We start from the raw sequence: 22,501 nt of genomic DNA, 5'->3' as shown, positions 1-22,501 counted from the left end.
TCACCTGAACATACAAAGACTGAAACTGAAGACAATCCTTACTTTCTGTAAGTCAGAAGAACTGCTAAAAAAATAATTCTAAGTACTAACCTCTAAACACTGCCTAAAACAAGTTTTGTTTCAGAATCGCCTGGCATTCAAGGATCCAGTTTTCAGGGTGAAAGCGTTGCTTGATGAAAGGTGAAGAAAGCATCTCCTGCAGCAAATACCAGCCTTTCCATTTTGAACTTAATGAATCCACTGAATTGTGTGGGCTCTTCAGGTGCCATATCTCACATTATGTATCTGCATAAAATAGTTTCAGGCACCTAGCTTGTTTATACTAGTGAAGCAGAGAAAAACGTTATCCCACATTCAGCAAGTATTTACATAGTGCATTTAAATCCTGTCCCCGTCACTCAAATAGTGGAGTGACAACTATCACACATACCCGTTCCCCGTGCCCCGAGAATACTTAAAGCAAGTGTCCGTCGTTCATTATATGAGGCACTCTCATAGTTCTCATGCTTGTAGCTCTGCCATGCTGTCTAGGAGCCCGCAGTACCAAGTACAGTGGGACTCTAATCCACTCAGAACAAAACCAGTTTGCATTTCAAAGACAGATCTTCCAAATACTTGAGTACCGAAGGCTGAACAGGAAGACAGGTGTGCAACATCTTTAAGTCAGTGATAACACAATACCCATTTTGTACATTTTTTCTCCTTTTCCTTAATTTCATCCAAAAGCTTTTATTTAATGCAGTTCAAAGTGTAGGGGCTACTAAGACCATATTAGAAGTTATATCTACAAAATACAACTTTTTTGTTTTTTTCATTCAATTCACAAGAGCAGCACTTGAAATATGGTAACCGCATGTAGAAAAAGTTGCTGCAATTACTCACACACTTGGATCTCTGCGTTTTTTCCCCTCTAATAAGTTGAGTGGGAAGTTAAATGCAATAATTGTAATCTCTGAGGCAACAGTATGGAACTTGCTAAATGTTTTTAAGGTGAGGACAAGTAGGAGTGAAGAGATGAATGTAAAATATATTTCATCATTGTAAAATTTCTCACGCAGTACAATGAAAAAAGGTGTCCATGACTAAAAGTAGAGACTGAGAAGTTGTTGTAAAGCACCACACTTCTAATCACCTCGCACATTTTTTGCATTAACAGAATATTTCCTACAACTATATCCTTCCAAATTAAATGCAGATTTAGGAGAGCTAGAAAAAGTATTTTGCTTTGATTTCACACATTCTCTGCTCCCAAAACTGAAACATTACTATTATTTTAAACACACTAGAAAAAACACATCTGCTTTACATACCCAGGCCAAAATCCTTATTGCAGCATTAAACTTAGATGTGTTTATGAACTGAAGATGACCACTGGATAAAGGATCAAAAAAAAAATCTGAGCACATTCTCCAGTTTCTCCTAAGAACAAATTAAATACTGTAGATTATTTGTCCAAGATTAAGTAGACATCCACCTTTTTGCATGTGAGTAATGTGCCAAAACAAAAACAATATTCACAGAATGAATTTGATGGGGATGGTGTTAAGAAGTTTCCTTACAAAAATAATGGGAACTATCTTTTCATTAATGCAATCAGACTTTAACATGTATGCATTTACTTCAAAGTTTCCAACTAACCTCTAAATGTAGGATATTTACTAAACTACATGTTCACCCCCCCAAAAAAGTAGCTAAAATACATCAGTGCAGAGAGGTATGTTTTCACCAGTTTCTCTTCTAGCACATTTTTAAAAAAGACAATTCAGATTTTTCAAGGAGAAATTAATCCTCTTGCAAGGAATATAACATACCCAAACATTTTTGGGTACCCTTTCTAAGGTCCGGACACTAACTCCTGAAAGTAGTGTTTTATCTCACAAGACACAGAATTTTCATTCTATGAATTTCTGTCCAATTTCTTTCACTTAAACTTTGCAGCTCTTTCAAAGTGATAAAAGCAGATCCCATTTGTCATCTTCTGACATAACTTTGCATAGAAGTTCTCTGAAAAATACTTGTTTGAAAACATCCCATAACTACCCAACAGAATCCAGAAGCTGCCTGAAAAAGGCCAGAGAAACCGGTATTTCTATATTGACAGACCAGATGAACTTCCAAGACCGTCATGAGGGGACTCATGAATTGGATTGTTTCCAACTTTTTAAAGGTCAAAGGCAAGGTCCTCCCAACACCAAACACTATTACAGCATAGCAGCAGCATTCCCACAACTCACCTTAAATTCCAAGTCTGAGAAAGCGGAAAACCAGGGTAACAGTCATTTCCAAAACAGACTTGACAAAACAGGAAAAATTATTTCCAACAACACTGTTTCAATTAGTTGCCACAAGTCTTCAGAACGCATCTTCCTACTACACGGTGTTTTTCTTCCTTTACTAGGACAGGCAACTGCTTTCACAGAAAGATTACCAAACAGACGGAGAATGTACATTTTTTCTCCTACAGAAGCCCATGCCCATGACTTGAATCCTTATCGGTCTTTGCTAAGTTTTAAAAGCAGGTGCTAATGCAATCATTAGTTGATGCTAATTCACAGTCGCTAATCACAGTAACAGTACAGCAAAGCTTTTTCTGTTGGAAATTCCTAGTCAAGCTGCATGTAGACAAATAAGGACAGCCAAGGACAGAAGCAGGAAGTATTCATCAATGGAGAAGGAAGTTCTCAATAATCCCAATCAGTCTTTAAATCCAGGCATCACAGCAAAGGAGAGCTTTAAGAAGGTTTTTGAAGAAAAAAAAATAAGGTATTTGGGGGAACATGACCTTTCAGATGTAAAGGGAGCAAAGCACAGCAGCACTGATTAAGCATGTAACAAAGGGAATGATGGAAATGAGAGATGACCTCAGGCAGCGAGCTGAACACAAAAAGGAAGTGCAGTCATACTAAAATGCAAGAGCTACTTGTCTTTTGATCAACAGAGAAGCAGCTAGGTAGGAATATAAGACAGTACAAGCAAAGCATAGCTAAGTCAGATCTGTACAGCAACAGTCCAAATAAACAGGAGTAGGACAAGATCAGATTGGCACACAGAGAAAGGGGTTACAAAGACGCATGAGACCCCAGGTGGAGTTTCAACTGCATAAGCTGCATGCTTACCTGGATTACACTGCAAAAGTTCAGTGACTTGGGTACTTTCTTGTAGTTTTGTCAAATTGCCTTCATCTCTGGGAGCATCCCATGCAGTTGCTCACCTGCACCAGTGGAGCTACCTCCTCTGACTTTTTTAGAGCTAAAAACAACTATAAAGAGCTAAAAGCAACATGCCTTCAGTAGACAATTCTTAAATCTAAGATTTGCCTTTTAGACCAACAAACCCTAAATTAGTTGACAGATTAAAAACTGCTTGGCACTGTGGCTTTTTTGCCAGAATAGACCTGACACCTAATGTTAGGCAGCATTGTTTTTTGCTTCATCTTCCAGAAGTAAAAATTGCCCACTAAAGCTTGGTTCAATGCTGTAACTAATCTCAAGTTCCTATTGATTTTCATTTTCCACTGTGAACTTTTAAAGTGCCAAAGAAAAATGACTGGTTTTCTAGGGCTAATTTTACTTTTTGTTTAATATTTAGGCCGGTGATTATGGCTGACAGTGTAAGAAAGCTCACAGATGAAGTGGCTGACTTAACTCCACTTTATACATGATACCAAGAAGCTACCTAGCCGCTAATAGCTAGCCTGTGATGTGTTAAAGGAATTGACAACTCACCTATTTCAAGTGTACAGTTTGGGTTTTTTTACTCCTTCACCTAAACGGCAACCATCAGCATCAGATTCACATAAGTATCGATATTTTGGCCAAGTCCTGCAAAGGTTTGCAGGCAGGCTCAAATAAGCACATGAAGATCCAGTCTATTAAGAGAACTTTCACTGTAGTTAACCTCTTATACGAGCCTTTTGAGAAGGTCAGGATGACACCACTTATATTTGCATCCATTTCTTTATTCCCTATTCCATTTAACATATTAATGAGGATCAGTTAAAACAAATCTTTATTTTGCTCAAGATTATCAGGGAGCAGATTTGAGAACTGACATGGACTACTTTGTCTCTGTTACAGGAGAAGTCATAAAAATGAAGAGAAGAAAAGTATCAAGCTGAATTTGACATGTCAGAAAGACCTGAGGTGGAAGAGACACTCCCCACTCTCAGCATTGTACAGAAGTATCTTTATGGTAGTTACTGGGTGGCAATATAATTAAGAGAACATAATTTTAAAACAAATGTTAAAATTGTCAAGTTATGGCAAATACATAAACAAATTTTATCAAACATTCAGACTTCTCACACTAAGAATACCAAGTCAACAAGTATAGTTTTTTTTCCAGGCTGCTGAAATCTCAACAGTATTTTGATTAAACTAAAAACATTATTAGAATTCAGAACCCAGTGGATGCATGAATGAAAAGCAGTGCTAATTTAGAGGAAAAAAAGATGTCTTGATTTACATTTTGTTGTAGCTGTGCAAGCTATGGTCCTTCTCTTTGAAAAACCTATGTGCATGCTTCACTTCTATACAATAAAAGCATAAACCCTTTTATTTCAGGGAGACTATCCACATGATGTAAAAAAACTACACATATAAGTGTTCATAGGACTGGAGCCTATGAACACCGCAACCAGTAGAACAAGGTATTAAAATAGCAGTTCATGAGGAAAGCATGCAGGGGTTATGCTGTACAAGCAGATCCAACAAAAAAGTTCAAAGAACTTACAGAGCTTATAGACTCAAAAATCTACAGGTTGTTCACAAATGCACCCATTCCACAGTAACACTAAGTATTCAGACAGGTTATTACCATGCAGTATCAATAACATGGAGGATTTCCATTCTCCTTTCCCACCCAGCTAAACAATTTCATTAATAAGTTAAAAAAAAAAAAAATCAGTAAAGGTTTTAACATGAGAGCGTTAACGTTAGAGAAATTTCTATCCAAAACACTGTACAAAAGTAAAGCTTTATACGTCTAACCTATAAAGATCTTTAAGAAACTTCAAGAAATTAGTTGACTAAAAAGTCATTTAGTCTGAATTTTTAGACATGAATACTCTCCCATAGCTGGAATAAGACTCACTCCAGCTGAACTTGGGATGGATTTGCCCTAGGAGCACTAAATGTTCTTTGTACTCTTCTGTCTCCCACAGGAAGCCTACTTTGAGACTTCTGGCTTATTGTGACAAAGAGCCACATTTGCAATAGAACAAACACAAATCCATCACTAAGAGACACCTCAAATCCTATTCGGTTATCTTTTTATATAGAACACTTGCATCTTCTTGATAAATCCTTCTCAAGAAAATATAAAGCATATCACACCGTTTTAGCAATCCTTTATTGAAGATAACAAGTTGGTTATGTTCACTGTATTGTATGAAACATCACAATATCATACTGGGAAGGTACTATCAGTACAGGGTTGGACCAGAGCGGACAGTCTGAACAATAAACCATTTTGCATTCTTCATTCCCTATCTTTTAACAACCCCAAAAAAACCAGTAAAGGGACAAATACCTGTTAACATCATCATTTAGAACACTTTAACTTACAAGGCTAAAATCTAATGAATAAATAAAATATACTGTGGCAATAATCCTCTCTAGACCAAAAAAAAAAAAAAAATCAGATACACAGTGAATCAAAATGGTTGGGAAAGCTGGCCTTCGGCACCAGTATGAAAGAGCATGTGGTTTTTACAGACTCACCATGGGGATAAAGTTACAGAAAAATACTATGAATTCCATTTCACACAAAACCAGTTGATGACTGTCATTAGCTTAAAACTACACACAAGGGCAATTACATCCTCGCTGAAACACAGTTTAAACAAATAGGAAAATGTTTACAAGGCATCCACAGCATGTAAATCATGTACAGATGGATACATTCATTGTTTCCCCTCCCCAATAGCTTTTATTTTAGATAAATACTTTACTCTTCCCCATTTTCAGCATTTACTGGACTCATTACATGCACAACTCAAGTCAGAAAAAAAGTCAAGGTTATTGCAAAAATAGAATTAAACTAAGAATCTTCAAGTACCTTACATGACAGCCACTCTGTACCATGCCCATTGCTTATAAAATGAAAGGTCATTGAACCCATGAAAATATCTCTAATATTTTCTTAATTTAAAATAGATAATTTTAAGTGTATTTATAGTAATCTCAAAGTGATAATTTGAACTTTGAAAATAATGCAAACAATTAAAAATTATACCCATATTACACAAGACTTCTGTCTGTATCTTAAGCTGAAAAAAAAAAATCAAAAAACTATAGAAAACCACATATAGAACAAAAAAATAATCACAATTTACATCATAATAAAGGCAAATTTTCAGCATTTTTTAAAAAACCTGCAGCTGTGAGAGATGTCAAAGCAAGTCACTACTAACTATAAATTCATCAGTTTGGTTTTAAAAGATTTTCTCTAGCAAGAGTTTAAGGGTGTGTTGTACACATGCGTAAAATTCTTACTGTTTTTAGATGCCTAGAATCTTCATATATTATTGCCAAATACACTTATCTTCAAGCAAGCAGTAGGCAACTTATCACAATTTGGACACCGCAGGGAAACCTAACGGTCTGGTAATACAGGTAAAACTGGAAAATTAAAAAAAAAAAAAAAATACACATCTGATAGCGTATTGCCCAATTGAAATTACTTCCAAGCCACAGAGCTGCAAAGCCTTCCAACTCGGTAAAGAGAAGTAATGTCTCAAACAATTACTTGTACTCTCTCATGCTTGTGTGTTGCGCATTTCATTTAGCCATAGTGTATCTTCAGAGTACACCTACAATCCCATGCACCTCAGGTACATGTACCGATCTGCTGAGAGAATCATTCCTTCCTTCCTTTTTAGGGCCAAAGTTCATTACAGATGTACTCAGTATGCCTGAGGCTGGTAAAAATACTGTAGTACAGGCAATGCTAAGAGTGGCAATATCAGAAAACACAAAAATGAACAAGTGATGGAAAATTCTAATATCTTTCTGCCCATTTCACAAAATGTTGGAAATCCACCAGAATTTTTCCCTTGTATTGAAGAAAACAGATTTAAAAGTTTTTTTTTTCCCCCTTTCAGAATCAAAAGCATTTTAGCAGATTTGTAAGGCTACCACGGATCTTCTAGATCTCCAGCACCCTACAGGAAAAGAAGAGGAGAAATATTACTACTCACCAATACAAATGAAAACATTTTGTTGCACTTTGGATTTCAGTGGCATAATTAAGTAGAATACTAGCGTAAGACAGACGACACTTTCCTTTTTTCCATACCTGCCCACTTCCACACACCAACATTCTCTGTTCCTCAACTTCATCAGGGAATCTACTTTTATAAAACATGAACCCAGGAAAGCTAAAGACTTAAAAACAAGCATTATCTAAAATTGTACTAAGTCATAGCTATCAACAGATACTACATCTATGAACTACAAAAAAAAAAAAAAAATCTACAAAATACTAAGGAACTCAGCTCTTCAGGTATTCCTGGTCCGCAAGAAATTCCCGCAGGCTCTTTTTCATTAAGGTAGTGAAATTTGTACCTATTTTGAACAATGATGTCTTTGTGCAAGTGTTATATTATGAACTGACCACTGACACAAGAACTCGAGATTTAACTTACTAGCAGATTAGTTACCACCACTGTAAATTCCCAGTATTATCACTAATCTACCCAAATGCATGTACATACATGTGTCATACACCAAAAGACATGGAAAAGATTTGGTAGAAGGTAAACTTAGGTAGAATAGCCGGTTTATTAATTTATATGGCTGATGTTTAACTTGAACCTGAGAACCGTTGCCCAAATAGAGGATTATGATGAATGTGCCAAACCCAAAATTACTCAAATATTTGTAGAAACTAATAAACATCATGAGTTAATATCAGAAACTACGATAAGTTTCAAGTCATGTCAGAATGACAGCATTTCAAAGGAAGTTTATTACTTGCTCAAAAGAGTCAATATGCATACAGATATTATTCCACAGCATATTCTTTATTTTCACTTAAACACAAATTCTTAGAACTTGACACTAGGTACTAAATCTAAGTACATTTTCATTTCTGGATATATGTTATGCTACAACCTGGGAAGTAATAATACAGTTATCTAGAAAAATCGATATTTATGATGAACAGTGGATACAATCTAAATTGGAAAAAAATCAAACACATTTCATGAAGAGTAAGTGACAACCTAAAACGTAATAGCTTTTGTAATTTAGTTGTAATATAAACTCTATACACAATTCAAATACAAGCACGCAGTATATTATGCTGGGAAAAAAAAAAGACTGAAGAATTTGTATAATTCAATTAATTTGCACAAAAGATACAATTAAGATATGAATTACTTTACAATTAGCAAACATATACCATCAAAATTATTATTTAAAAATGTACTTAAAAGAAAAGTTTTAAAATTTATTTTTGCAGTAGCATGTTAGGTTTCTATTGTTGGCATCACAGGATTTTAAAAAAATCAAAATCTCAAATGGGAAGTTAACTGGTTGCTACACAACGTAAGATGCAATTACTATAACATACCATAGTAGTTGAACTTCTAAGGAAAAAAGAGCTTTGTATAAACAATCTGTACAAATAAGTAAAGTAAAAACAAACAGACTTCTAGGATAGATGTGACAAATGTTGAGATATAAACAAAGGAAAATAGGCCAAGTGAAGTGAAGCGTTAAATCCGCTACGTAAAACATTATGTCTGTTTATCACTCATCTCATTCATCCCTGAATCTTCGTTTGAGCTCTGTATTTCAGCAAGGTGATTCCCAGATTCTGTGTGGGTGTCTGGTACCGGGTCACTGGGTCCAGCATGAGTATCTGAAGTAGATGCTGCAGCTGATTCAGCAGTGCACTCTTCTCCCTGCATCTTAGCTAGCCTGTAACTAGTCAGCATCTCTTCCAGAAGGTGGCGGTAGTTCCCCCTATGATTAATTCTCATTTGCCTGAGTGCTTCCACCAATTTTCCCTGCGTTCCACTTTCCTCGGCTTCGCCAGGGTCCTTTTTTTAAGATTCAAGACCCCAAAAAAATCAGTAGTTAAACTAGAATATTTTCTAACGACATTTAAAAAAAAAACCAACAATTTCTTCTGATTGAGAAAACATCAGCTTTGCTCTATTTGAATATAAAACACCTTATTAGCAACATACATCTTAGAACAGTATCATCCATGTTTTTCTATTTTATATAACATAATAATTTAAGAAATGATACCTATTAAAACAGCATTTTTAATAATTTCAATTTATTTTGAGCCAGACAGTGTCAACATGGTAACCTCTTCCCAATTAACTCCATCTTGGTTCAAATTGTCTTTCAATGAATATAGCTGTTATTCTCCACAACTGTGGTCAGTTGTCAGTGAAAAATTTGAAAATTTAAGCTTCTTTAGCCATCAGGTCAATATTTTTAATTGTGAATTTCTGCACAGCCAATAGCAACACAGTTCTGTGAAAACCTTACTAAAAAGAATAAATAACTCTACTGCTAGCACTTTAGTTGAAGCATCACATCAAAATAAATGCTCGAAGTGTTTTATAAAACAATCCCTCTACATTAAAGACTAATTTTTCCATGCATGATGCTGCCATGAAAGAAACACGCAGCTACCTATCAGCACCAGGAATAGTGGTGTTTGAACAACATAAGATGCTATTTTTGGCAGATGTGTGTATTGGCTAGAAAAATTAACAGGTAGAACAGCTATTTAAAGTCAAATCTAACAGTCTACAGCACAAAACCCAAGTAACAAGCACTGATTAAGAAATGGAGGTCTCCTCTGCAAACCACCTATTTGGCTACAAGCTTCCAGTTGAAAAAAAGGTGGGGTGGTTGTTTTTTGTATGTTTTTTTTTTCCCCAGTAGACTCGCACATCTGTTACAGTGCTCTGACACTGATACTAGATATTTTAACTTTCAAGTGCTAAAGCAGTACTGTTGCTTTAAGGGAATAGTACATTTTAAGTTATTAATAATCTAGCGAGTTATCAAGCTAGGCAAATGGAACTGTATCTCTGGAAGCTGGCAGATTTCGCAATACATTAGAGGCAAAATCCAGACCGCCTTTTTCTCATGCTGACCTCATTTTACTGTCATCTAGTCCCAAAGCTTCATAAACTACAAATATTGCAGTCACTCATTTACAAGCTTAATAGCAGCATTAAGACAGTATCTTGGGTTCAGTAGGATTTTTGGATGCTGTAATGTTCCTGGAATAGAAGCCCCAAGACTGATTAGCACAGTCTAAGTTAAAAAGGGGACAATTTTACTACAAAAACGAATGTTACTGCATATAATGCTATCCCTCAGCTTAATTTGTTGCATAGAGACATGCTTCCACTGTGGTTTGCTGGTCTTAGTTTGAGATGTTTTGACTCCTATGTACTAGCATTTTCATATTCAGATAGCTCTTCAATAGCCCAGTGAGGAGAAGCAAGTTAAAGGAGGTAGTTTTAATGTATGAAGTGGGACTGTTTTAATGTCTCATGAGCACAAAGTCAGTGAAAACTCAGGGCATCAAGATGAGGCTATAGATGTAACCTATTTCTTAGGTTTTGGAAAAAAAACCCAAACTATTTATGTATTTATCTAGATAATACTAAACAAGGCAGCATAGCTGAAGAATTCCAGTTTTTTAAAGTTCAGAGAACATCTAAATTCCATAGTTCCTCCAGCCCATCAGTTTTGCTCTGAGGTTGACATTAGCAAACACACACCCTGAATCTCCACATTTCACAATATTCAGATCTTTAAAAATTCTTTGGCAGACTGAAGTGAATACTTCTGCTCCCATGCAACACTGAAGAGTAAAAGCAATAGGCAATATAATAGAATCTCTGAGCTAAACAATTCAACTGCTAGGAGGAGTCGCAGTAACAGTGCTGTTAGTGTTTGATATTCAAACTCACATCCTGCTTTGCTTTGCACCCTGCTTGATGGCAGGGTATTTTGTGCTTCCCTCATCTCCCTCAGTGCTAGCAGAAAAGAAACCCCACAGACAACAGTAGGACAGAAACTGACTCTTTTATATACTATACACTATATATACACTATAACACAGATTTCTCTCTAATGATGTGTGGCTAGAATAGGTCCCTAAAAACTATGATTATTGTGCAAGTTAGCATTTGTCTTCCTTCATGTTCTAATTCAACTTAGTGCTACTAACTGTAAAAACAAGAATAAATTTGTGCTAGCTGTATTTAACATGAGCATTCAATTTTTTTTTTTTTTTTTTTTTTTTTTTTACACAAGTTCCGGTCTGTTAAATTATGTATATAAAAAGGGCTACTATGTATTAGGGACAAGATTTACAATGCTTACAGGTGTAAGAATTTTGTCCGTTTACATTTTCAAAATTATCTGTAGCAGTCCTTAATGACTTATGATTTGGTTTGGCAAAGTGCCAAAGTATAGTATTGGTAAAAGCAAGAGAGAAACATGATTGGTTTCAAACAAGATACTCAAACACAGCTTTAAACAAGTGTCACTGAAACTATTAACACAGCCACTGTAATTTCAGCATTGTTCCTTGTGTTTAAGGATACATATACACCCGAGTAGCCTAACTGGATAGTAGCCTCCTAGTCTTAGGAACACATAAAAAAAATGGTCAAAGTAGAGCCATTAGAGAAAGGGTAATACTTTAAGATGTCAACCAGAACACCGACCCAGTGGTATTGTAACATTACAGTGGTAACAATTATTTAGCTATGAAGAAGTTCTTTTAAATTCCCTTTAAAGATCTGAAAGCACCAAGCCCCAATACATAACAGATTTCTATGATTTCACTTGCACTTGTAAAGGCACAAGTCACCACATCAATACCAGAAGTCCCTCTGCTGAAACACTGGCAAAGCTGCTCTTTGTGAGCCCAATGCAGGGCTCTCTCCAGCCCTGGATTTACAAAATACTTGTACTCTGCTGAGATGCCTAAAAGAAAAAAAAAAAAACCAAAACCCAAACACAAAAACTTATGACTGCTATACCCTGAAGCCACACTAGTGACCTCTGAATACTGCTGTAGCAAGGATTCTTTCACTCCTCAGTCTCTCACTCTACATAACATCTCCTTATTTAGGCTATATGTTAAGGATTCTCAGAAAAAGCATATGTGAAGAATTGGAAGAAGTTACTCTACAATCATTAGCTTGGATGACAAAAAAATTCTAAGCACAACACTAACTGAAATCTTTACAGTGCTGAGCAAAAAACAAAGCTAATCTAGAAAAAGATACCACCTTGGTTTTGATTTATATACTAAGAACTTATTTGCAAAGCTATTATGATCCAGTTCACAGTAACTCAGGGTAACTAGTTTAAATTGTTCAATGCTAAAAAGTATATTCTTTAGAAGGAAGTCATATTCTCAATTGCAAAAGTTAATCTGGTTGGTTTGGGTTGTTGTTTTTGTGGGTTTTGGTGGTTTTTTAGAATTTTTACTCATGCGCATTAATATTTTAGCAATTAATTACATTATTATTTTGTCAAGGTAAAAAAAATAGTTCTAGACTTATAAAAAAATCATCAGATGAAGATGACTGCCACAGACAGACTTTCCAGTTAGTAACAGCAGTATTCTGCACTACGCCCACGCTCTAACAGACACATGTACACTGTTAACTCTCAAGTGCAAGTCAGCACACCTTTGTGCTCTGCAGACCCAGCATCTGTGTCTGTAGCTCCTAATTTTTCATATGAAGATCCGCTCCTGTGTCATACCAGTTTAAACAGGAGCATTATAGGTTAGATTTTGGTCTCGCTTAGAAATGTCATCACTGGGATGTACTGTATGTTTCCTTCCTACCTTTGCTTCCTGTTTAAATGTGAGATGTGTAGCAATGTTATCACACTGTGTAGACATTGTGGAGAGTCTGATGTTGAGTAACTGAACAGCTTCCTTCCCCTTTTACAGCCCCCCCCCCGAGTATTCAGTTCAAAAGACTAGGAGATCACTATGTATATACCTGGAACTGCATAAGACTAGCAAGGAAGTCATGTTTTCATCACCTCAGAGATGAGGTCCACTAAATTCATCCACTTCAAGGACAGTTAAGACAACAATTTCTACTCGCTCCGAAAGTGCAAACAGGAATTGCATCCTTCACCCAGTGGCGCATCCTCCTCTCAAACTGCTCTGGGTCAGAAGCACTTAGGATGGAACGAAGGAAAGGTACTGACTGGCAAATGACATCTTACCACAAGATCAAACTAAAACTTAATCCAGTGTATTTAAAAACACGTCATCCAAATCATTATTGAGCTTTGCACTAAATACCAACAGAAGGCAAAGTTTATGAAGTAGACTGGAGTGTACTGCTCACACTTCATATTAAAGCAGCCAAATTAAAAGGACTCAAAACAACTATCCAGGAATTCTAATGGCAATAAAGGTCAAAGCTATTAATGGCAATAAGGGTTAAAGCTATATTCTTTTATGAGTAACTTGCATATTTAGTTCCATTACCTCATTCTATTAAATTATAATGGATAATGTACAAAAACTTCCTGGAAGTAGCCAATACACAAAAGGATGTTGTACTGTATGTTAGGACTTTCAGCAAGCTTGCATGGCTATTGAAAAGTAAATTTGGACTTAGAAAAGATGCATTATAAATGCAACTATGGCATACAATATTTCTAGAAAGTTACCATTAGACAAACTTTTTTCCCCTTAAAAAACCCCAACCAACTTATAAAACCTATGCTGTAATCTTCAAATAAACCACTTTCACCAATAACTTTACCCCAAAAGTAGGAATAAAATTATGGCTAAATATGAAAAGTAGTAGCAGGCTGACACAGGTACAGTTTCCTGAAGGACTAAAGAAGCTGAAAAGAGGAAAATTTTGTCTAGCTTGTTTTGGGGTACTGTTGCACAATTTGTTGAAAGTTAAGTGAAAAATGTATACTCTATCACTTTTGAACTAAAAAAGAAACAAATCCTAAAAAATAAACAAATTAGAGATTTCTTCTCTATTTGTACTCTAACAAAATAGTGGCCCTTTCCACATACACAAGCTTTCTAACTTAAGAGAATAAACCAAATATAGGTAGCCCAGAGAAGATGACAGTGGGAAAAACACAATAATAGTTGTGGTGAGACTGCATATTCACAATCTTAAGGCGCACAACTGATGACTTCAAAATATTTAAAATAAAAGTTGACATCTCCCCAACACCATTCATTGTAATGACTACCTGACTGAGGACCTTGTAGCCATCTCAGAAGAGAAAAAATATGACAAAGGATTTACTAGAAGATGAATGGTACCTTCACAGATTAGTTCACGTAAACTGTACAGGAAATGATAACATGTACAAGCAGTGATGTTTTTTTATCAGTTCTTCAGTTTTCCAAAGATTATTTTTAAACAGATTTAACCACAACTGATAGGAACACCAGTTATTACTCTTTATACTAACATTAAGAACCACCTAATAATCAGGTTTAAAGTTACAGTAAACCATATTTCAACATACTATTTAAAATTCAACTTATTAGGAACTGGGCAGAAGAACGTAAGCCATTTTAGAAATCAGAACTGAAGTAAACTAAAATCACTTTACACTTTCCTTAGACCACTGCACATGGGATATCTAATGATAGTGTAAACTCTAAAAAAGCGGTCAATATCAGTCTTGTTATCTTTTATATTCAGTGTACCAAGGTCTTCCACATTTATAGAAGACAACAGGAATTGTGTTTGCCCCCTCTTCTACTAGATTTCTGGACAGTAGACATAATAGCTAGTTAACTAATGAATATGCTGACCATAATTTTTGACAATAATAAACTACAATTTAGAAAAACCCTGCATTGTTGCCTCACAGGTTTGACTGAAAAAGTAGTAGTCAATTAAATGTTTAAAAAGTCTTTCAGAATTGGGTGTCAGTTTGCTGTCTTTTTGAGGATGAAGTTCTATATCAGATCCATCCAAAACAAGGTCAAAATGAACTGTATACTACAATACATATTTTGCGTTTATAATACTTTATTGGTAGTGATACACACTTTTGCTTAATGTATGACACTACTTTGACGCTCTCATTAACAAAGAGGTGTAGCAATCAAAATGGGAACTTACCCCCTCATTCTCTCTGTGTGGATTCAGCCTACTATACACAGCTTCAATAATATTACGCCTAAAAAGAGAAGTTTTAAAAAAAAAAATTTAACACAAAGGATTTCAAAACATTGAGAACTTAAAAACTTTGAGCACAGTAATAATTTCGAAGTGTTTAAGATGTTTTGCCTTTAACCTGCCTCTTAAAAAGATGAAGCCCACTCTCAGTGTCTTTACTCACTTTCAACATGTTTGGGGATTTAGCAGTAAGTCAAGATTTGTAAAGACTAAGCAAAGCAAAACATTCTTACCTTACCCTCCCCATGGTCTACCCCTTCACATCTTTAGAAGTTCCAGCTGTATAGTCAGATTTTGCCAAGAGTAACATTTAAATCTATTTTGCTTATTATAACAAAATTCTTCAAGTTTGCTGTGTTCTTGCCTTATTTCTGGATGTGGAACTTGAAGACGGTTAGGTTTTTATTACATATACACAGGTTACTACTTGCCTATGAACTTTTGAAGTGTGGTGCCCAGAGTATACAACCTCTGAGATGTGTTGTCTAGGGTCTCTTCGCACTGTAGAAATTAAAACCCAAATGCCACTAGCTAGACTTTTTTCTGGCAATGCCATATAAGGCCGCACCTTCACAAGCAGGCAAAATAAGCACAAAAAGCTTCTCAAAAAATAAACCCCAAAGTATAAACAGACTTCTGAAAGGAAAAAGGTTATGTCCTTACATCTTCAAATCATATAAGAACTGGGAAACGTTCAGACAAGTATAATAAATAAGATCAAGTTTATTGACAGCTTCAACAAAAGAGAACTGCTACATGAACTAAGACTCTCAAGTCTGAAAGTGGCCAAGATATATAAAAATGGTGTCTTACAGAATGCGGATAAGCACTGACTGTTGAATCTTCCATACAAAGAGCACAAGGGCATTAAATGAAGACAGCAACACATGTCTCAAAAATACACAGTGAAGGCTCTTGATGCAACAGAACTTTCTGCCCCACAATACTGAGGATGCTAAAAGTTTGATGAGGCTCCTTCTGAACATATTTAACTTCATGGAAGAGAAATTCTAAGTCACTAAGTCCATAAACTACTTCAAGATCAGGAAGCACCTCAGCCGTAAGAAGCTGAAAACTGAAGTAATAATGACAGGGGAAGTATTTTACATATTTTCCTGGTTTTATATTCTTCCCTAGGCATCTACTTTCAGCTATCCTGTGGACAGGACGCAGAGCTAGAACGATCCTTGGTCTGGTCTAGTATGACAATGTTCTTATGTTCACACCATGGAAGCAAATGCACATTCAAAACAGAAGAGTTCGGTTTTTGAATGGAATATTGCAAGTATGTCGACTTCTAAGACAAAGCAATAAATCAGGTAATCTCAATATCTAGTGTTCAGCATCAGAATACATTTTTCCAGTCATGATCCAGCATTTAGAACAGCACCTACTAAAATACTCAGAACTCTGGAAGATGGTTTGCAGACCAGTGAATGCAAGGGACAGTGCATCAAATCTCAGGACGACCACCAACCTACAACACTGAAAAGACATTGTGCTATCATGTGTTCAGAGGCAATATATGTTGATGATGAAATCAGCATTTATCTAGACACACCACACCAAGACAAGCAGAAGGCAGGCACAACAGATACACCTGACAACTTGAAGCCTCAAGACACTGGTGTAAGTGCAATTTGTGCTTGTTCACACACAAAGGTTTTGGGTTGTGTCGGAATGAGCTCCAGGAAAGAAGTTCAGAATTAAATTCACAGTGGCACTTTCAAAAATTATGTCCGATATGAAAAGTCCACTGAAGAACACAACTTCTCCAAGGGCACATCAGTTAAAGTCAATGCTTTAAGAATTCTGGAAGAGTTGCATGGCTGAGCTAGCATGGGATCCATCAGCACTGATGGAAGATTTTCCTGGAGAAAAGAAACTGAATCTTTATGCAGATGATACAGGAAAGGGTTCTCTCCATTTAGTTCCATGTTTAGTGATGGTGGAATGGCACAATTCTGACCAAATGACTGTACTATGGAGAGCAATGGTACCTCACATCAACATAACAGAAAACACCTAGACAGTCCAAGCAAGGCTGCCATAGAAGCAGCAGATAGTCATTGCAGAGGGTTTAAACTAGACTTAAAACTCAAGCCTTTGAGAATCTTCCTATCTTTGCAATTCACTTTTCTTTCTTTGAACAGCATATTTCTTTGTGCTTTCCTTTGAAAGGAAAATTCAGGAGCAAGATGTTGAGTGGAAGTGCTAATGCCCAAGTGACAGGGTGGCTGAGAACTTCTGTTTTCTTCAGCAAAAAGTGACCATTCTTTCAGCAGCATTTGAAGTTACAGGGGGATCTGAGTCAAGCCAGAAGCCAGTCTTTGAAGAGTAAGATTTTCAAGGATAAAACACCAAGTGACTACAGCAGAGTTGACACCTTTAGATCTCCTGTCTCAAAGAATGAGCCAGTACAGGCTTCTACACAAGTGAGACGCTTGAAGGAAGTATACAATGGCGGTAGAAGTGGAGCGACTTCACAGGTTCCTACGGTTTGCAAACATAGTCTAGTCAAGGTAACATCACATTGTGTTTCTCCAGCTCAGACATACTAAAAACCAGAAGCAACTATGACTGGTGCTAAAACCAAGGATGTCAGCCACAGACAAGCTCTTTCTGCAACCTATTTGAGCCAGGTCTTGAAGTTCAAACAGAAGGACAAAGTGTAAATTCTTCATGTCCTGGTAATATCACAGGATAAGGATCTCAAGACAAAGAATATTCTCTTGTTAGGACAAAAGTTTTAAGTTACACAGTATGTGGTTTTGGGTTGTGTAGTTGTACTTTTTCAAAACTTCCATTCAGGAGCTCAATCCTGCAAGTAAAGTTAACTAAATACATCCCTGACTGTCTTTGTCCTAAGTTTGAAGGCCAAGAAAAAGTTACTCAATACTGTATGATATTCTCTTAAAAGAAGCTGCAGGTACAACTCCTGAAGTCAGTTTTTTGTAATGCAGGACTTTAAAAGTCAAAATGGAGAGAAAGGCATCAAAAGGCAAATTCTGAACCTAAGCCCATTGAAAAATGTAACCTGGGTCACAAAAAATTAAAAAGAGAATTTATATGCAAAGGTTCCAGAACAGTGAAGCAGTACACGATGCAGTTATTAATGAGCAAAACAACAAAACACACCAACACATTCAGCAGTTGGGAGGCACTAAAAAGAATAGGCACACCACAATTTCTCCGAATGCCTCGAATGCACACAAGTGGAGAAAAATGCCCAGAACGTACCAATACTTTCAAGGCTAGAAAAAAAGATAATCATGGCAAACAGTGCTCATTAATAAGTACACGTAGTGAAAACAGATGTATACACAAATGCTCAGAGGACAGGACTTCATATTTTGAAAATTACAAAGATTCCAGAAGCAACATGACCTATGCCAGGGAGCAATAATGAGTCCCACTGTTTGGGGAATTCTAGATTAGCAATTGTTTATGCAATCCTAAATTCTGTTCATTAAAATCCTTAAATTACAGGTTGTTAGAACATCACCATTAGCCTCCCCAGAAAACCAATGTAATTTCTGAATGTCTATTCCAATTAAGTTCTAAAATGCATATCCCTAGTTCAATATTCTTGCTTATATAACATTCAGTTTAAGACTAAACAAAGAAAAACAATTTTCTTATGAGAATGTTTGCTAAGCAAACAAGCATTGACCCAAACTTATAATGGACACTACATGGTGGAGAGAACATGACATCAGGAAAACTGAGCTGGTATTTTGATATTCCAGTTACATTATTGATAGTTCTTAACAAATGTAAAGCAGTAAAAAGCCAAGAATAAATATTTTTTATTTTTTAAAATGGCCATACAGAAATAGTAAACTAGTGTGTTATGTACCAGAATACAATCAATCTGTTTCCTCTTACCATTCTGGAATGGGAACAGTGACACAAATGTTTATGTAGTGCAAAAGGTAAACTAGCTTAAAATATAAAACCCAACTTTTTTCTTTGAGCACAGTTATTCCAAGAAGAAAGCTTTAAAACATTTAAATAAGAGTATTTGTTTCAGTGAACTAAGAAGTTAAACAAATTCCAGTAGTGTACTCACTTGCCAGCTAAACCACCTCCTGGTGGTAAATTAGGGATATTCTCCGCAGTTAAAATACGAATAACATGAGCAAGATCAGGCATTCCTTCTTCACCCGATTTTTCCATAATTTCTAATTTAAAAACAGAAGAAGTCCTTAGATAACTGAATTAATATCACCCATTCCTTAAGACACTAAAATACAAGATACTATCACTTTTTAACAGAGACATTATGAAAAAGTTACATGTAACCAGGAAAACATTCTTTACATTTTAGGTAAAGAGTCTTTGCATGGTGTAACAGAGCTATCCAAATCCATAGCCTGCCTTTCCAGTATGATTCTAGCCATTTGCTCTCACAGAAACTCAGAAGCAGACTGTGAACTGGATGAAATATCCTAGAGACAGCAGCCTGTTCTCTTTCAAAAGATGACAGCTGGGAGTCTGTTTCAGTTACCTTCCTGTTGCATTGCAACACATACTCAGAAGTTACATGCCATAAAGCCAATGCTTCCCAGGAATTCAGTCATACTTCACTGTGAATAACACCTCGAATTCTCAAAGGCCTGAATCTCCGGTGCATAAACACTAAGACCATCATGCAATAAAGAGGCCTATTTAATGGCCCGTTATCACTCAAGTGGCCAAAACAGAATATAGAACTGATGACAAATAATTAATAGCACAGTATTCCATTTTCAAAGCAGAAGTATCACACAAGTCCAGTGCTAGGAAGTTCTTCTGCCTTGGAAAAGAACTGCCTAAACTGAAGTAAATCTTCACATGCTCTTATTCATCAAAGCTGCCGTAAGGCGAACGTGTAATAACTGCATATACATTCACATAGGCATAACACTACCAGCTTCCGGTCATCAGCCTCTAGTCATTCAACTACTACCATGGTTCACTAAGTTATCTACAAATTGTAGTTGTATGCATGTGTCACATTTTTAAGAAAGATTTTTTTTTTCTGAAAAGCAACTAAATTAAGGAATGGAGTGCCATTTCCTGTAGACATTGTTCTAGATAAAAATTCATTGTTTGAGCCACAAAACAAACGAATTAAGAATGGATCCTCTCAAATATCATCATAAGAAAACTTCAGTCAGTCTGTATCTTGGCTACTATCCAAAGATAAACAAATCACTTAAATTTCTTACAATCGATTATATTCTGGATACCTGATTCGGAGCCTGCAGCTAAAGCCAGAAGCAGCTACAACTTGAATTTCTGAAGTTAGTAGAAAAGCACATCACTTACCTACTTTAAACACTACATTCCAAGTTTCCTGGTATTTAAACCCTTCAATGTCTATCACCTATCTAGAAAGCAAGTGATATACAGGCTTGTCTCAGGACTACTAAAAACAACAAAGTGCTTGCAAGGTACTCGCTTGCTCTGTATCAGGGAGACCTATAGGAAAGCCCCCCAAAAGCAATTCTACTTTTAGAATAGTTTTACTACCCTGCAACAAATAAGGCACCATGCTTCCAAGCCCCAATTTTAAGTCAGCAACATACAATCTCTGCAATGAATAAGCTAGGTATACTACTCCTAGAAGTGATTAAACATTCTTCCATGAAACTTTATGTATATTATCATACATCCATCCATTAAAAATGAATCATGGCTAGCAAAGGAAGTGACAGCTGAATATGTATGCTTGAATCTTAGGATTTTGATCACTTCTTCCACACCCATTCACACAAATCAGCCACAAGTCCTCTCATACATTGTGTCCTTTTGTGCGGTTCTACCTAGTTAGAAGTAGACTGTACCACTATAATATAATTTTGCTGAGTCACATCTGACAGGAAATGTGTCTTATGCATATACTGCTTTTTATACCAAGAGCACATCTGGTTCTGTACCTACTAAAAGTAGACAAATAGCAAGAATTAATAAGAAGAAAGGCTACAGAAGTAAGCCATTATTAAGTATTAACACAAGCGTAAAATTTTTATATCTTCTTAAAAGGGAATTAAAGCTATCACAACTAAGGACTGCTGTATATTTCTTGGTACTGGAAACTGTTACTATATACTGTATAACCCCTCCTCAGGGAGTGCTGAACTGAACCACGACCATCTTCTCTCCACTTCTAGAAGGTGCCAAATCAGGAATTCTGGTGGAACTGACCATCTCTTTTTTTCTTTTCCTGATACTAGGGTGAATAAGTCCATCCAGAACATGTCCCCTCTCAAAAAAAAAAAAAAAAAAAAAAAAAAAAAAAAAAAAAAGGCGCTTCCCAATAGAAAATCCGAGAATAAAGCAAATGACCAAGCATGACCTTTTTTCATTACACATCAGTTAGCAGATACACACTGTGGATTTGTTTGACAAAGGCCACTAGGGAAAGAAACCAAATGTTTTCAGAAACAGATTTATAGGCATTTACAACATTTTCACCTTCATCTCTACCATGTTAAGAATAACGCTGCCATTAAATTTTTTTCCCTGAATGTGCAAAACACGATTGAAGAAACTTTTACATCTGCATTGCTAATATAATTCAGACACTTAATCATATCCTGATAAACATATATGCAAATCCATGAAAGTCCACTACGAAGTCTACTACTTTACTCCTAAAATACTTTTCACTAAAAGCCTAACACGTAACTCTGAGGTAAGTATTTTGAAAATTCAGACGAAATTTTATTTCAATTTTATATAATGCAAGTCCCCAACCACTCAGCGTTACAAGTTTTCTATGTTCCAGCATCTCCTTTGATTTCCAGCTATAATATTATGACAAATCAGTTTTATATACAGTATATATTCCACATATGTAAAATGCATCATCCAACTCACTGTATCAACTGAGTATTCATCTACTGTTAAGACTGTTTAAGCCTACATAGAACACGTGCCCCTATTTATGATTTGCGGGGTTAGTGTGTTTTGGTTTTGTTTTTTTTTTTTTTAAACTGCATGTCTGACAGACCCTTTCAAAGAAACTGAAAAGTATCAGAGAATTGAATTAACTTCTGTGCCTAGTTTTCTTTTCCTGTGACCAAACTTCGGATCTCTAAAAAACAGAGAAAAACAGAGAACAGAAAGTTGCATTTGAAAGCGGCAGCATGAAAAGACTGACCTAGCATAACTTAAATACTGTCCAACATCTGCATTACTTTGGAAATTAACCAATTAAGTGACTCAAAACAGAAGCATGGCTGTGCTCACCGTCATAAATGACTCAATCACAAGCTACTGACTACAACCTCGTAAGTATTTCAGAATACTCTCGAATGGGCA

The 22,501-nt window shown here is 36.0% G+C and overlaps 1 protein-coding gene across 7 annotated transcripts in view; it reads right to left on the bottom strand.

The window, feature by feature from the left end:
* PPM1B (protein phosphatase, Mg2+/Mn2+ dependent 1B) overlaps positions 1-22,501 on the bottom strand; it is a 76,481-nt gene that overhangs the window by 8,111 nt on the left and 45,869 nt on the right. For 4 of the 7 annotated variants that reach the window (XM_050894784.1, XM_050894783.1, XM_050894785.1 and 1 more), the window contains 3 exons: positions 19,263-19,374; positions 15,134-15,191; positions 7,955-9,046 (listed from right to left, as the gene is read on the bottom strand). In XM_050894784.1, the coding sequence (XP_050750741.1) occupies positions 8,741-9,046; positions 15,134-15,191; positions 19,263-19,374 (476 nt within the window). In that variant the 3' untranslated portion in view covers positions 7,955-8,740. Of the gene's footprint in view, positions 1-5,332; positions 7,163-7,954; positions 9,047-9,068; positions 9,162-15,133; positions 15,192-19,262; positions 19,375-22,501 lie in introns of those variants that run through there. The other 3 variants (XM_050894790.1, XM_050894789.1, XM_050894788.1) reach the window with 3 other exon arrangements.

Source organism: Gymnogyps californianus, chromosome 3, assembly GCF_018139145.2.
Source record: "Gymnogyps californianus isolate 813 chromosome 3, ASM1813914v2, whole genome shotgun sequence".
Lineage (NCBI taxonomy): Eukaryota > Metazoa > Chordata > Aves > Accipitriformes > Cathartidae > Gymnogyps > Gymnogyps californianus.
This window is presented reverse-complemented; position numbering and strand designations above follow the sequence as displayed.